The sequence below is a fragment of the Diplodia seriata genome (assembly GCF_021436955.1).
Source record: "Diplodia seriata strain FDS-637 chromosome Unknown scaffold_7, whole genome shotgun sequence".
NCBI lineage: Eukaryota > Fungi > Ascomycota > Dothideomycetes > Botryosphaeriales > Botryosphaeriaceae > Diplodia > Diplodia seriata.
Genome location: NW_027117314.1, coordinates 942,344 through 957,807, shown reverse-complemented (window position 1 = coordinate 957,807; position 15,464 = coordinate 942,344). Strand labels below are relative to the sequence as shown.

Genomic DNA, 15,464 nt, shown 5'->3' with positions numbered 1-15,464 from the left:
GGTTGTGGCGGCTTTGCGGCTATAGCGCGAGCAGGCCCCTTCCGCACCCCTTCCGCACCCGCCGGCAGATGGCGTGTTGATCGGAAAATTGCCGAGAACAACAACAAGGAAAAAAAAAAAAAAGGAAAAGAAGAATGGCGACGCTGTGGCAATCCGGGAAGGTTTGCGTCATGATGGTGGAGTGCCCGATTGTTGAACGCGGTCCAACTACCACCACCTCTGATCCGTTTGTTAGCCCGCCATCGCCACCATCTCCTCTCACCACAGACAGAGCCTTCGTGGCCAGTCCAGGCCCTTGCACCACCCTGGTTGCATCATGATTCATCACCCCACAATCGGAAATCGTTCCGACACCATCTGGTTACTGCGAGCGGTCGATGAGCGGTGAATCGTCCAGGCGGGAGGCTAGGACATGTTGTCATCAGACGGCCAGAATAATGACATGTCAGGGCAAATCGGCCGGTAGTCAGCCGGATCGGCATTGCCCAGACGAAAGGAAAAGAAAAAATAAACATTGATGAAAAAGGAAAGAGTATGGAGGCCGGAGGGTGAGCCATGCTCTGCAGTGTCACAGGCTTCCAAAGCAAGGGCGGGCCTTGCAAGAAACCGTGAAAGCTGCAGACAAAGACTCCAAAATAGGCCAAGAGGTGAAAGCTAAATCACCGCTTGCACACTGTAGCGGGCAAGGGGAGGCTGTCTCTCGGATAACACCGTCTTGCACCACGGTGCTCCCCAAGCTTTTCCAACCGTTCGTCACCTCCCCCTTGCCACAGCTTACGGCAGCTCATCGGCTTATCGTCTCGAGCCCGCGTTTGGAGCCTGCACAGAGCACCCCTCGTCACACTCAAGCTTGGCTTTGCGGCCCGACGCCGCCGGCACTGGTGTTATCTGGTCTTGACTTTGGGCCAGCCCCAGCGTGCGTCAGGCCTGTTGAAGCCCCCATTGCGCGGGGCTTCGTCGTGATTACTCTGTTCGTGGAATAGATGACTCCCATTCTTTTGCCTTATCGATTCGCGAGGAAGCGAGAAGGGACCGGAAAGAGAAAAACCTAAGCCATTTCAAAAGAACCACAAAGTACCTGGTTGATTCTGCAATTCGGAAGAAACCAAAACAAACGATTGGCCCCTTCAAGTAACTAAAATAACGTGTCCTCCGCGGGATGGCCTTCCCGCAAGATGCTGTTTTAAACGCTCGGGGACAGAGGCCATCCCAGTAATGTGCCGAACGATAAATGATTCTCCTGAAATTAAAACCGGCGTGGCCCCGCTGCTGGGGAACCTTCCGTAACATGCTGATGAGACGAGGAGTGTCGTGGTAGCGGTGGGTTTCATTAGGGTAGCCGATGCCCGAATATAATTTGGTCCCTGCTTCGGCAGCGGCGCTTGGGTGCTTCACTATGGCAACAAACAAAGGGCCCAGCGCCACAAAGCCGAAAGGGAGAGCATCGGCCATGTCGTAATCCAAAGATCATGAAACGCGAAGCAAACTGTGATCCCGACTACGGTGGATTCTCTCTTCCTGCGAAAGGGTCGGTGTCGCGTTCCCGCGCCATTTCTCCGGCCCGCAGTAGTACGGCCAAAGACGAAGACTGGCGCAGGTCAGGCTGTGGAGCCTGTGTCGGAAATTTTGTTGGTGGTTGTGGTGGTAAGCCCGGCCGCTGATCAAAAGGTGATGGTTGGATTGATAGCGACGACGGTACAGGTTGCGGCAATAGTCGGTGAGCCTTCTGTGCGTCCGCGAGGGGAAGCAGCGACCCTGTGTAGGGCGTAATGGGTGGACCGTTGCTGCCGTGACTGGGGGCGTAGCCGCCGCTCTCGGAAGACTGGTTAGTAGTGTTCGTGTCCTCATGGACCAGAGATGGTATAGAAGATGGCTCGCGCTGGAGCCGCCGAGACGGGAGGTCGCGATCACTGGGAGCATGGGTCGAATAGAGCGAGGTAGTAGAGGGCGCCGTCAACGGGGTGGTGCCGGCGTTGGAGACGCCGAATCCAGCATGCGTCGCATAAGGGGATTCCTGAAGGCGTTCTCGTGACTCTATCGGCTGGGCCGATTGACGAGAATAGTCAGGCTCTCGGAACGCAGTGGCCGAAGTTGGTGACGCAGATGGGGGAGAATACTGTCCTGCAATCCTTGGCGAGTTCACGCCGGAAAAGGAGTAGGCGGCAGGGGACGTCGATTCAGAACCTAGCATGCGTCCGCCAGCGCGATAGGGGCCTGCGGGCGGGCTGGAGCCAGACCGGTGGTGGACAAGGGATTGGCCGAAGTGGGCGTCGGAGACTCTTCGACGGGAGGATTGGTCAAGATTGTCATGACTACCGCTTCGAGTGGCACTGTTTTCTGGCTCAACTTTGGCTCGCTTGCCTTCTCGCGGAGCGGTTAGTGGAAGAGCCATGGATGATTTACGGGGCGGCGAGTGCTGACCAGATTGCTGCTGGTTGTGTTTGGCTCTGAATTCAACTAGATATTCTTGGTACTGAGCATACTCCGGGGTCTTCTTGTACTCGGCAAGCTCGGCGTAGTATTTTTCCTTGGCAGCGGCGGCTTGGCGTTCGCAGGCCTCTCGTGCTCCGGGAGAGAGAGTCTGCCATCGTTCACCCACAAGCTTGGCGATCTCCGTAAAGCTCAAGTCCTGCCCTTTCAGTGATTCTCTTGTCTCTGCGTCCAAGTCAGCGAAATCGGTACAAGGAGTCGCCTCAAGCCCAAAGCGTACGATTTGAAAAGATCACGTAGGCTGATGCTGGCCGTTCTGGCGCATTCTCGTCCGGCTACAGTAGCGGTTAGCCGAAGGTTGCGGGAGATGGCGAGAATGATCACCTTGGGATGCCGACGATATTTGCGCTTGGTGGTGCCGCCCGTGTTGCCCGAGGGAGGCTCGGCCCTCTTGTGGTGGTTGAGCGACCTGGTCTCGGAGGCCGAGTCGTCGCTGCGGTAGGAGCCATCGACACTGGGGGCGCCGGGCAAACTGGGCACTGCGCGCTCGAGGCGTTCGAGAGGGATTCCTCTGGTCTCGGCAATTGCACGTTGTAGTTTCTATGCTGGGTTAGCCGCGGGCGGGACAGGCGGGCGACGGGGCAAGCATACCCTCCGATGGCCGAGCTTGACATTGAGAGAATCGCTGTGGGCACAAACGTGAGCATTTGTCGCTAATTTCTCAATCGGGAAATTCGGGCTTACAGGTCGGATTCTCTTATGTCCAGGACGGTCTCCCATGTGTCGAAGCCTTCGGTGACAAAGACCTCGAGGTACTGCGACAGGCCCAATTGCTCCAGCTTCTGGCGCAAGTCGGTCATGAAGAACCTCGAGTGTTGGGGTGGCCCGGCAGCGCGATGCGAGGGATTATGCGGAGCTCGAGGCCTTGCTCGAGCGGAATTCGCCGAACGGCGAGGACAGAGAGTCGACGGCCAGGGCTCGCGGCGGCGCTGGCGGCTGGAGGGCGGTGCAGCAGCACGACAGCGCGTAGTAGCCAGGACGGCGCGGTCTCGACTCTAGGTCGGGGTGGGAGGTCGTGGTACAGATGGAAATGGATACAAAAGCAGTAAGGATGGGTCGGCAAAAGTGTGGCTTGGTCCAGACCAGACCGGGACACTAAAAGTTTAAAAAAGAGCAATTGTTGCAGAGCGCGGAGCGCAAGAAGCGAAGTAGGCGGCCCGATCTCTCAGTCAGCAGGAGACACGGGCCATAGACAGTCGGGCGGCGCGTGGCAGGAGGCGGAGAGGCGTCGGCTGGCGCGGTGGTGTGCGGTGCGGTGCGGTGTGCTGGGCTGCTTGTTCGTTTGCCGATGTCAGGTAACGGGCGGCCGGGGCGACAACATGCGGAAGTGGCCTGGGAGCGGAGAGGAGCTGGAGCGGCGGAGCATTGATGGGCGCGAGACGGAGGTGTTGAGGGCGCGGACGAAGGCTTTGGCTTGCAACCGCGGGCTCGGGCGCGTGGCGGGCAGGCAGAAGCAGGCGCACGTCTGGCTGGTGTGCAGGGCTTGGTCTTCAGGTCGTGTCGCGCGTGCTCGCGGCTGGGTTGACGAGCACAGAGCAGAGTGGAAGCTGGTGGCCGCGGCGGCGGGGCTGCGAGCCGCCGTGGGCAGCGAGCGCGCGGCCAGGCACCGGGGCTCGCTGCCCGTCAGAGGCCGGGCGGCGGCCTTTCGTCAATGGGCAGCGAGTTGATCAATTACTCGGGCGCAGCGTCGCCATCGAGGCGTGGGCGGCGGATCGTGGACGGCAGCCGCAGAGGCCCGCACTAGCGCGGCGGCCGCCAAGCCAGCCCTGCCACCGCGCCAGACGGCCGCCGCCTCTCCTGGCTGCTCCCCGGATCTGGCCTCACGGCGGCGAGGTGGCGAGATCAGCCAGATCTGCTGCGAGAGCGAGAGAGGCCGATCGCCGTTGCAGCGCTCCTGGCCGCCTGCACACTGCGCCGCCCAAGCAGCATCGAAGATCGATGCTGGCTGCGCCGCGGCGGTAACGCGCCATCCATGTTTCGCCCCGGCCTAATCGCAATCTTCGATTCCCTTCACTGCCTGCCCTCCACGTTCCAGCCCTTCCCTAACCCCAAGCCCACAATACACTACTTAACTGCCAGCCTGCCGGAGCCCGCGACATCTGCGCGCCCGCCCGCGATCGCGATTTGCGCCTCAGCCGGAGACACTCCCTACGCCCTCCATCGCCGATGACCCTCTGGCAGCAATCTCCTCCCAGATCTGCGCTCCCACTCGCAGTCCGCAGCCCTCATGCAAATTCGGCGGAATCGCATCCGACTGCCGCTGCCAGCACGCGCTGCCACGGCGTCTCACCACCACCGCCCATGCCGTGCGCCTGGGGCGGCTGCCCGGGCCCTTGGGTCGCTGACTCCTGGGCTTCTCCATGAACGATGGCCTTCGGCAAATCCCCTATGCAAGCGGCGTGCTGCCGAACCACGAGTCCACTTTCCGACATGCGGACGACGGGCACCGAACTCTCGGCGGCGAGTGCGACCATTGGTTAGCACCAGCCTGGCGTGATGTCATACCAATATCTCGTTCAGTCTTCTGCTCCTCTATACAGGTCACCAGCCGACGAGCTTGCCCGTAGCCGGCGCCGCCAGCCGCAGCACTTCGCCGCTACAAAGCGTGTGCTCGGCTGGGGCTTCACCCTAATACACCATCCGGACCTCTGATGAGGATGGCGAAGTGCCCGCGGACTGCGCAAAGCGCCCGTGGACACCCGCTGTCCACCCTGGGCGTCTTTGCCCAGCGCTGCCAGTTGCTATCCTATTCAGCCATGCGGGAGCACAAAGCGGCGCTGAGCAATGACCGCGGGGTGCAGGTCACCTCGGAACGTGATCGTCGAGCCTACGGAGTATACACCGTGAACACCCTTCGGTTGCTACCCCATGACATACGGGGCCAGCTGTCTAGGCCCTCGCCATGACGACAGCTGGGTGCCAGCGGCAGATGGTGGCTCCCCCTGACGCATATGCATGGAAGTCAAGGCGAGCCATACTCGCGGTTCGCAGTAGCCGCATCGGTGCATCGAGGAGCTCGAAATCTCGATGTTCTTCCGTGTACTTGTTGATCGCTGCGAGTTTCAGCGAGATTGGTCCAGCGGCCCTCTCCGCTCATTGCATCACCGCCCCCATTCAGGAGCTCTTGGGCACGGCGCAGAGCGCTGAGGGGCTATTGGTGAGGTGTTGGCGGTCGATTGCGGAGGCATCGCCGGTCCCACCAGTGATGTCATGCGGCTTGCTTCCCTGCTTGCGGCCCGGTCCTGAGCAGCTCCTGTCCATTTCTGACATCGACCGTAGTTCTCGTGATATCAACGTAGGCAATACGCAATTCGCCCTGGTAGCAGATCCATACGGGGTCCCCACAAGACCACGGCCAGGCCCTCGGAAGGCTGCGTGTAATGCTGGGGTATGGGTTTATGACTTGAGTCTTGCTTCATCTTCCTGACGCGATGGTTGGCAAGCTTCTCCACACCCGCCAGCAACTGCGATGTCTGGCTTCCTCCGTCGCCATCCTTTGAAAAGATCTCAATGACGCTCAGACCTCACCAAAGCTGCAGAACGTAGTCCACAGAAGAGAGCCAAGCGTCGCGGAGACTCGAAGAATCGAGCTCAGCGCAACGGCGCGATTCAACGGCTACAGATGAGAGATCACTAATCGTAGGATATCACAACCATAGCAAAGGGATCGATCATCGGATTTTCACCTGTCAACCATCTCGACAAGCTTTCGCACGTGGTCTATCCCTCTACAGCTAACTGCCGGGAATAACTTTTCACCCGCACGCCACCGTAGTAATCCCTTCAACGTACGTCATGCTGCAAAGTCCGAGAATACCATCACTAATAATATCCAACATTGTGTCGAACATCAATCTGAACCATTTCCGCCAACTATGGCGATGCTGCACCCACCAGGCCTGCCTCTCCTCATTCCAACCAACCGCGACCTTCTCGGGTTTCGCAAAGAAGAGAGTGCGCCACAGTGCAGGAGTTCAAGCTTACGATGACACCGGGATACCGTATTAGGCAACTCGTTCAAACAACACGGACCATGACGAAGCTGGTTGACGCCATTCATCCGCCGATAGGTAAAAGTGACCCAAATGGCATTTGGTGCCCGCAACAGAGCGGCTTCCCAGACTTTTAACCCGGGTGCCGTCTTCCCTTCGTTATTAGCCTTCCCACACCGCAGCTGCAGGCCAAATCTTGCTCTTGCCAGAACGCCGTAGCAGGCCGGGCGGGTGCCGCAAGTTACGGGACGGGAAGGCTGTGAGGATGTGTGCTGGTAATAGCACGAAAGACAAAGACCCAACACACATCTCACCACCACTATTCCCTGTGATCTCTTCCCGGTTATTACACCGCTTGAAACCATAAGGCGAAACATCTACGCCAAAAAGAGAGCCGCCGGAAGGCGGTGAGGGAGCTGGGCGATAAGCTACGAGCCCAGAGTATATCTGTGCCTGACGGGGTTTTGCATCAACAGCTGGTCCCGCGTCTCCCGTGTGCCGGGGGACTTTGTGTGAGCGCCAGCCATTCAATAGCGCCATTGGACGAGCGGCAAGAATTGACTAACACGCCGCCGGATGACGTACAACCAAGTGTTGACGCAAACCCGTGTCTGTTGTGTATTTGGCGGGATACACGTGCGGGTATGTGGGTGCGTTTGTGGAGACCAGGGCGGAGGGGCGGCCGAGAGCGTGTGGGGTGGGATGGGCTTGACTTTTGGCGCATGATGGGTGGTGTGCCGAGTGTGGCAACGTCGTGATGAGTGCGCGAGTGTGTTGAGTAGTTGCTGGAAGCTGGACGGCTGGTCGGCTGGAAGGCCCAGGGGCTTGTGGAAGGTAATACGTTGAGCTTTGCATGGTGTTGTTAAATGTCAACGTGGACTGACATGTAGCATTCAGGGCTCGGATAGCAGGAAGTGGATTCCATGCTGTATCACTACAGACAGCGGGAAAAATTCGGATATATCGCACTCTTGACAGGTCACCACCAGCAGACGCTGCAAAGAGGGCTGTACTCGCCTGCAGTGGATAGCTCTGCTGCGGCCGGAGGCTCCTTTTTTTTGGGGTGGGGGGGATTTGGCTTTTCCGATCCTACAGACACGGATGCTGCGGCGTGATGGCCATGCTGTTGTTTACCGGGAAAACACTGTAGCTGCGGGGTATGCCTGGACGCTCCTTTTGCAGGCCATCATAATGCACGTGGTCAACAGACAGCTGGCTCGGCTCTGAAGGCGCATTAGCCAAGGGCACCCAAATGCGAAACAAGCAGTAGCTTCGTTCCACATTTCGCTTCGTTGTTTGTTGACCGCGCAAGGCGGGACGATTTCGGACTCCAGCCCCTCCTCGGCTGAGGGCCCACAAGTTTGGCATCTGCTGTTGTACTAGGCAGGATCAGCGATGGCTAGATTGTGTCTCCTCAACATGTTCGCTTCGACATGACAAATATCGGTACGCCAAAGTGTCACCATCATGGAGCCCTCTAGCGCTACCTTTTTCGGCATATTATTTTCAGGGGCATAATCAGCCTCGAGATCGGCCTCCGCAGAGGGCATCGTACGCTTACTACAAGGCATGTCGTGTCAATGGCGGAACGCCTCCACTTAATCACTCCGTTCTCGCTCTGGTGCTGAGCTCTGCCCAGAGACTGTCATTTACCTGTATATCCATAATTAACCCCCACGATCGGATCGTGGCCAATCGCTCCACGAAATCGAGAGGATTCCACGGCATCCAAGCGAGGCTGTTGGCGCAGCAACGCGGGGTATTTACGCTTAGTGATGAAAGATTTCGTTCCACTCTTTCCTCGCAGAAGCATCATCCTTCTCAGGGGTCCCGCTGGAAGAAAAAAATCACCCCCCTCTACCACACGACCAGCTGAAGCATGGATTTCAAATCTTACAGTACGATCGACATGCTGGAACAAGTCATTTGCTCGAACGGAATGGGTTGCTCCTTCAAAGTGGTTTTAGGAAGTGCTAGATACTATTATGATACATGCTAGATTATCTCGGGCCCTTTGATCAATTTATTTGCGTGGTGGTCCTGCCAATTTTGCAATATGCCGCGCGAGTAGGCTTTGTTTTGAATAAAATTTCGGGGAAGTGATTAGGCCTTGGTGGAGAGAAGGATGAGAACTATCTCTTGCATGAAAACGACGCCAACATACCGTTGAGAACGAACCCTCACATGCATGAGGATATCGTAATAGTAGTAAAGCGGACAAGCTCATGATGAAGTTCATAGCCGCGTTGCTGACCACATGGGTGGCTGCTTTGCTCGTGCCTGTTGATCAAGTGCTGTTCATTGCAAGTTCCCCGTGCACGTTGGACCATAACAATAGTCTCGGAATCAGGAATCATATTTGATTTGGTATCAAAAGAATGGTAGCGTGAGATTGGAGCACCGTCTCGACTTCACGTCGTGGAATACGTGTCGAGGAAGTGATTCAGACAAACTCAATGCCTGGGCCGAAAATTGATGAACCAGGACACAGAGGCATAACCCACCCCATTGGCCCGAGAACTGCTTACTTGCGCACAAAAGTACCACACTTCCCAGCTAAGGATCGAGATAAAGGTAGCATTCCAGTTGGTGATGAAATATTATATGTGTCGGTCGAAGCCACATTGGCTCGTGATACGGGCAAGTGCAGAGTAGATATTCTCTGGAAGGCGCCATCATTAGTAGTCGCAGCCACCAACCATCAATTAAGTACAGCCAAAGGTACACGGAATGGAGTTAAAGACCGTCAAGTCTCCTTCAACCCATCGCTCAATACCATTACGCACTTTCCATGCTCACAACCATATCCTTCAACGCTAAACGAAAAACCGAGACCCGTGCTCCCTTCCTGCCAAGCCCACACGACACCTCCTTACTGCCCTGCCCTCTGTCTGGCATTTTCTTCCCACAGTTCCGAAAGTTTCCTCTTGGACCATGCGCATCCTTCTGGTACAGCGGCCTCCTTATCGTCGCGCCCGAAAACCAGCTTGCCCGGACACTCCATGGAGCCATTGGGAGAGTGCAGTGCAGTCCAGAGTGTTTGGCTTTCCGGTGAGCTCACGGCGTCTTGAGTGCCGCTCGAAGAGTTGGGTTGAGTGCGGTCGAGCGCATGCATGCTCGGCCTGCGATGACGAAGCGCGCGGGGCATGATTCAATGCATGGCTTGGGAGAGTTTAGCGGGAGCTTGTTCCAACGTGAACGGCTCGGTCGCGGGGTCCCAGCAGAAAAAAGATTCGTAGGCGGCGTTTCCGGAGACAGTGAAGGACGGGAGCGCCAGGTGGAGTCGGGCCTAGTGCGCATGTGCGGGGAAACGAAAAGGGAATGGCGCGTGGGCCGACCTCGACGACATCATTTCACCACGACGTCTTTTCCACTGCTGCTTCTCCCATCAGCGCTCGTCAATTGCAGCGGACGCGACGGGGCCCACCTGTCCACTCCAACAGTCTCAACCCTCCGGCTCCTCGTCGGCTTCCAGTATGCACTCGACCATGGCGTCCAGGCCCTGCTCGAACTCGTGCTCGCTCACCCACTCCTGGCGGCGCAGCAGACGCAGCCCCTTCTCGACCCACGACTGGCAGTTGAACTCGCGGTCGGCGTTGTCGATGGGCACCTGCGCCAGCAGCTGCACGAGTTCCGTCTTGGTGATCTCCTTGCGCAGCGTTCCGACCAGCACGGCGCGGACGAGGGTGCGGCCTGGGTCGCGGCTGGCGTCGTAGCCGTCGTAGACCTGCAGCCCGAGCTCGCCCGGCGGGCCCACGACGTGGACGACGAGGGCGGACGAGCCGGAGCTGCTCGCGGACGGCGGCAGCTGCTGGCCGCCGGCCTGGAAAAGCGGGCGGAAGGCGAGTGCGGTGTGGCGGTTGCGCTGGTAGTCGAGAGGGTCGCCTTTGAAGACCAGGATGCTGACGCTCAGGCTCGCGGCTCCGTCCATGTCCATTGCGCGGTCTCGTCTGGGAATGGGATTCAGTCTGGTTGCCCTCGAGAGAGAAACGCGTCGGCCGGCCTGTGGCAGCTTTATGCCATGGGTTCAAGTTCACGCCCAACCCTTCTGCCGCGCCCGACGGCCAGCGAGTCAGTGCCCCCGGCCCGCGGCTGTTCCCGCCATCACCAACGCTTCCCGTTGCGGCCGTTTATTTCCCGGCGGCCGCACGCATTGCGCGCTGCTCATACCACGCCTGAGATGATCCGCCTGCCGATCTCCCGGCCTCCCTGAGAAGCCGACCCGACCCACGCCCTGCGGCGCGCGCCCATTGTTTGGCCAGCGTCGCCCGACCCCCTCCCCACCCGTGACGGCTCGCCGGGCTCGTCAAGCCGACGCCGCGGCGGCGGAAACACGACCCAGCCCAGCACGGACGGCGCTGCAGGGAAGCGGCACGTGGCCCTATGGAGAGAAATTGCGACAGCCCTCTCATCTCTATGCTCGGCGGAGACTGACCCAACGTCGTTGAAAATCCTTTGCGTCTTCGCGTCCCGCCCATTTATTGCCTTTATTTCCCCGGGTCAGCTGGCGGCGGCGTCGTTGCATCATAGCTCTCCCGTCGCTCGTCTCTCCCCTCCCTCCCCTCCCCTCCTGCCCCTCCATCGCTTGTCCGAAAATAGCTTTAGCATCTACTCCGCGAGCACACGTACGCATGTGCACAGAAATGGCAACTACCGCCCGGGCGTATTGGGAGCCCCCCAGAAAGCCATCCGTGCCGCAGCCCCGTAACCGCCACGTCGGTACAAGGGTCTTTTCTGTCAGCCGCCTGATGCCGTCTCGCTTCGGCAGAACTGCCGTCTTGGTTGGCGGTTTCTTTTTTTAACCCCCATATTTTAGGTCACCATCCCGTCACTGTTCGGCAGGTGGCCGATTTTATTGTCCCCAACACAGCCGCACTCTGAACAGTTGGGCACCGCACTCTGGTCACACAGAAAATGCCATCACAATCATTTTGATTTTTTTGCGCCGGACGCGTCACGTCCTATTAGCCGTGTACGATCAGTGGGCAAAAAATAGCAATGGTCCCTCCGCCCTTTGCGGAACCCGTTCGGATTCGCCGAGCGCGGTTCATCCAATCGTGCCAAGTTCCCGACAGCCAGGTTGACGTGGGCCCCTTCCCGACAACGGGGATTCGCCAATTAGTCTCCGTCTATTCGATATATTCCTTCATGCGGCAAGATGCGCGATTAGTGATTGTTGCCGTGGGCTCACTTTACTTCGCGCACCGCTGCCTAAGCCGCCGCCGATCAGCGATAAACAATCAACCGCGTGGAGAAACACGAACCCGGAATCATGCGGCAAATGAAAGCTTGTACGAAGCTGACGACTCGCCAAGTGAAAAAAAAAAAAAAGTACCTGCACGTCTCATATAACGACGCAATCAATGACCTCAGATCAGCATTGAGAATAAACGCCTCCCCCAGTGATTAGTAGCACAGACCAGCAAAGCGCAGACCTACGTCGTCGGCCGAGATGCGCATCTCAACAATGCAACAATTGCAACGACCTTCTCCCATGTGCACATAGCGCCATACCCCGATAACCGATAACCGATAACCCTTTTTTTTCTCTCTCCCACCACAGCCCCCAAAATGGTTACAAATGACGTTGTCCCTTTTCGACGCTATTTTTGGCCTCTTGATGGACGTCAGTGAACACACATCAGTGACATCACAATATCGAGGATGAGCATGTCCGCACATCTTCCAATAGTCAGTACGCGTCTCCCGGAAAGCCTAACAGCACGCCAGGCGAGCTTCCGTCATCAATCATCCTTTTTTTCTCTTTGGAGTACAATAGCTCCGATACAACGAACGCATCATCACTTTCGTTGCTGCAGCGAAAATGACGACATTGGGATAATTTCCAAGAACCACACACACCCCTCATTCCTCAGCCCACCAACCATCACCCGATGAAAAAAAAAAAAAAAACCAGAAAGCAACGCCTTCGTGAAACGCCTACCACCCACATCTTCCATTTGGTATCGATGCCACCTGTCGTCCATCTACCTTTTTTTTTTCTTTCCCCCCTCGCTCTCCAAACACACTTCTCAGAACTCCGCAACCCCCGTCATCCTCGTCGTCCATTTACTACAGATCCTCGTCCATGTCCTCCCCCGCCTCGATGAAGACCAACCTCGTACCCTCGCCCGCCGTTTGCCAGACCTGCGCACAATGTTAGCAAAACCCCAGTCCGGCACCCTTCGGATGTGGCGGCAACTTACATCGAGCATGGCATACTCGTCGATCGCCTCCTCGAACTGATCCGCCGTGAAGCCCTTCGCCAGCACCCTCTCCCGCACCCTCCTCAAGTCCAACTCGCCCGTCGACCCGTCATCCGTGCCCACCGCGGCGGCGCCGCTCTCCTTCATCGCGCGGATGAGGTGGTAGATGCGCGACTGCGGCGTCTGGTCGGCGCCGCGCCCGCGCTCGTCCTGGTACAGCGACGCCTTGCTGACCTCGACCAGGCGCAGCGCCTCGTCGACGTCCTCGCTGATGACCGTCTCGGCGAAGCGGAGGCGGGCCAGCGCCTGCGCGAGACGCAGGACGCCGAGGAGGGTGCGCGCCGACGTGTGCGTGAAGGCGCGGCGCTGGGACTCGTCGCGCGCCTGCTGCTGGCGCATGCGGACGTAGGCGCCGACCATGTAGTCGGCCACTTCCTGCGGGACCGTCGGGCGGTAGCCGCGCGCACGCGCGACCCATTGGCGGACTTCGTGCGGCGTGAAGACGGGGCCTTTGTTGCCGGTGCCCGAGGCCTCGGGGTGCTTGTTGTGGATGTGGACGTGGGTGACGTGGCGGGCGAGCTCTTCGTCGGCGTCGCGGGATGGGGTATCAAGAATAAGGAAGAGAACGTCAAAACGAGAAAGCAACGCCGCGGGAAGGTTGATGTTCTCAACCGGAGAGATGCGAGGGTTGTAGCGGCCGTAGAGAGGGTTAGCAGCGGCAAGGATGGAAGTGCGGGCGTTGAGAGTGGTTGTGATGCCAGCCTTGCTGATGGAGATGGTCTGTTGCTCCATAACTTCGTGAATCGCGGTCCGGTCCGAGTCGTCCATCTTGTCAAACTCATCGATACAGCACATGCCGTTATCCGCAAGCACGAGAGCACCTCCTTCCAGGACCATCTCATCCGTGACCGGATCTCTCATGACTGCCGCAGTAAGACCGACACCACTGCTACCACGGCCGGTAGTGTAGACACCACGGGGCGCAACCTTCGTGATGTATTTGAGAAGCTGAGATTTGGCAACACCAGGATCACCCATCAAACAAATGTTGATATCGCCACGAATGCGCATACCATCGCCCATCTCCTTAGTCACGCCACCGATCAGCTGCAGCAAGAGCGCCTTCTTCACATCCAGATGTCCGTAGATTTCGGGGGCAATGGAGCGGGAAAGGTACTCGTAGAGCTGGCCAGACCTCTCCAGCTCATTCATACGGCGGATGGTGGGCTGAGCCAGGACAATGTCATCATACGCCTTCTTGTGCTGGTTCACGTGCTGAGCCTCGAGGTAGGTGTCGGTCAGGAGACCCGCCCGGATGGCCTTGAAGCCAGTGTAGGGGGTGGGGAGGAAAATGCCAGCAACATCAATAACATCACCAGGGTTGATCTGGCGGACAATTGCGCCGTGCACGTGGACCGTAAGTTGCCTAGGAATGTGGCCGACAGGAACCTGGTCCGCCATTTCTTGAATCTTGATTTCCTGGAAAGGAAGGAACTTGGACGCGCGGGTGGAGAGGAACAGTTGGCCCCTGGCGTTGTTGTCCTTGCATTCTTTCGAAGGACACTCCACGAGAGGCGTAAATTGTTTGGCGGTGACGGGCTGGAAGATCTCACAACCGCAGCGGTCGCAAGAGTAGGCATTGACCTGGACAGACGGCTTGACATCCGAGACCCTGGTTGATATGCCGCGCACAGTGATGAGGTGTCCGATGTGCTCGCCGCGCACTTGCCTCACTGCCAATGCCTTGGAGCCGCGCTCGCTGCTCGATCCGGAGGGAGTGAGGGGCTTAAAGTTCAGGGTGTATCTCCTGGTCAGCTCCGGCGGGAAGACAGAGTCGGCGGCAGCGCCTTCGCCTTCTGCATCGGCAGATTCTTGTATTCTCTCGTTACGCTTCACGCGCTGGGTCATGATAATGTCGAGAACGTCGTCCTTGAAGCTATGCCACAGGTCAGCAGAGCGCCACCAGCGTTTCGAAGCCAGCATACTTCGGTTCAGAGGTCGGCTCGGGCATGACTTTGTCGACTGCGCGCGAAAAGAGCTCGATGTAGTGATGGGCGTTCGTCTCCACGGATTCGACCAGGCGCAGGCTGGGGCTGTCCTCGCCGAGGCTCTTCTCGTACTGCACCACCAATGTCAGCAGCGAGGGCGTGCAGGCGGCAGGAGGGTCGCACCTGATCCAGATCATCCAGCTCTACCAGGACATGATTCGTCTTGCGGTCGGCAACGTGCTGCAGGAGCTGCATGTACTTGTGCTTGGGATCGCGGGCACGGCGGTTTCTCTGGGGCCCATTGTCGTCGGATTCGTCCATGAAATCGTACTCGTCGTCATCGCCATCGAGCTGCAGACCTTCCAGGGCATCGGTTGCCTCGGCGGACGACGACTTGTAGTTGCGCAGAAAGTCCTCGATGGCGGCTGCAGCTCAAGTCAGCGATTGTTTGTTTGGGAATTGCAACGGAGGCGCACTCTGCTGCTCGCCATAATGGACGGGGGACCGGTGGGTAAGAAGCGCCATTGCCTGCAAGAGAGGAGGATACGGGGCGAGGCAATGCGACGGCGGAATGGGTGTGGAGGGTGGGCGGCGGGCGGGTGCTGGCGATTGACGGGCTTTGCGCACAAGAACGAGAAGACCCACGCCAGCCGCCGCGTCCGGACGCGCTGGTCGATGCTCGCATACGCGTTCTGCGCGGGTGACGCGTGCAGGCTGCCGCAGTGGGTGGCTACGGCGGGCGGTGGGGACAAAGAGCGCGGTGGCCTCCACGAGTCACCGCGGAGCGG

General features: G+C 58.3%; 3 protein-coding genes across 3 annotated transcripts; all 3 read right to left on the bottom strand.

Moving 5' to 3' along the window:
• Positions 1 to 2,184: 2,184 nt before the first annotated feature.
• On the bottom strand, positions 2,185 to 3,290 carry SLS55_007058 (uncharacterized protein; the record flags this gene model as incomplete). Its single annotated transcript, XM_066778482.1, has 6 exons — positions 2,185 to 2,312; positions 2,404 to 2,655; positions 2,711 to 2,765; positions 2,815 to 3,030; positions 3,082 to 3,115; positions 3,175 to 3,290. The coding sequence occupies 6 exons, from the start codon at positions 3,288 to 3,290 to the stop codon at positions 2,185 to 2,187; spliced, it is 801 nt and encodes a 266-aa protein (XP_066630919.1).
• A 6,637-nt stretch (positions 3,291 to 9,927) lies between these two features.
• SLS55_007057 (uncharacterized protein) lies at positions 9,928 to 10,419 on the bottom strand (the record flags this gene model as incomplete). The annotated part of the gene is made up of 1 exon (XM_066778481.1): positions 9,928 to 10,419. The coding sequence occupies one exon, from the start codon at positions 10,417 to 10,419 to the stop codon at positions 9,928 to 9,930; it is 492 nt and encodes a 163-aa protein (XP_066630918.1).
• A 2,135-nt stretch (positions 10,420 to 12,554) lies between these two features.
• mcm7 (DNA replication licensing factor MCM7) lies at positions 12,555 to 15,201 on the bottom strand (the record flags this gene model as incomplete). Its single annotated transcript, XM_066778480.1, has 5 exons — positions 12,555 to 12,629; positions 12,689 to 14,624; positions 14,674 to 14,807; positions 14,860 to 15,101; positions 15,153 to 15,201. 5 exons carry the CDS (start codon positions 15,199 to 15,201, stop codon positions 12,555 to 12,557), a joined length of 2,436 nt encoding a protein of 811 aa, XP_066630917.1.
• Positions 15,202 to 15,464: the final 263 nt, after the last annotated feature.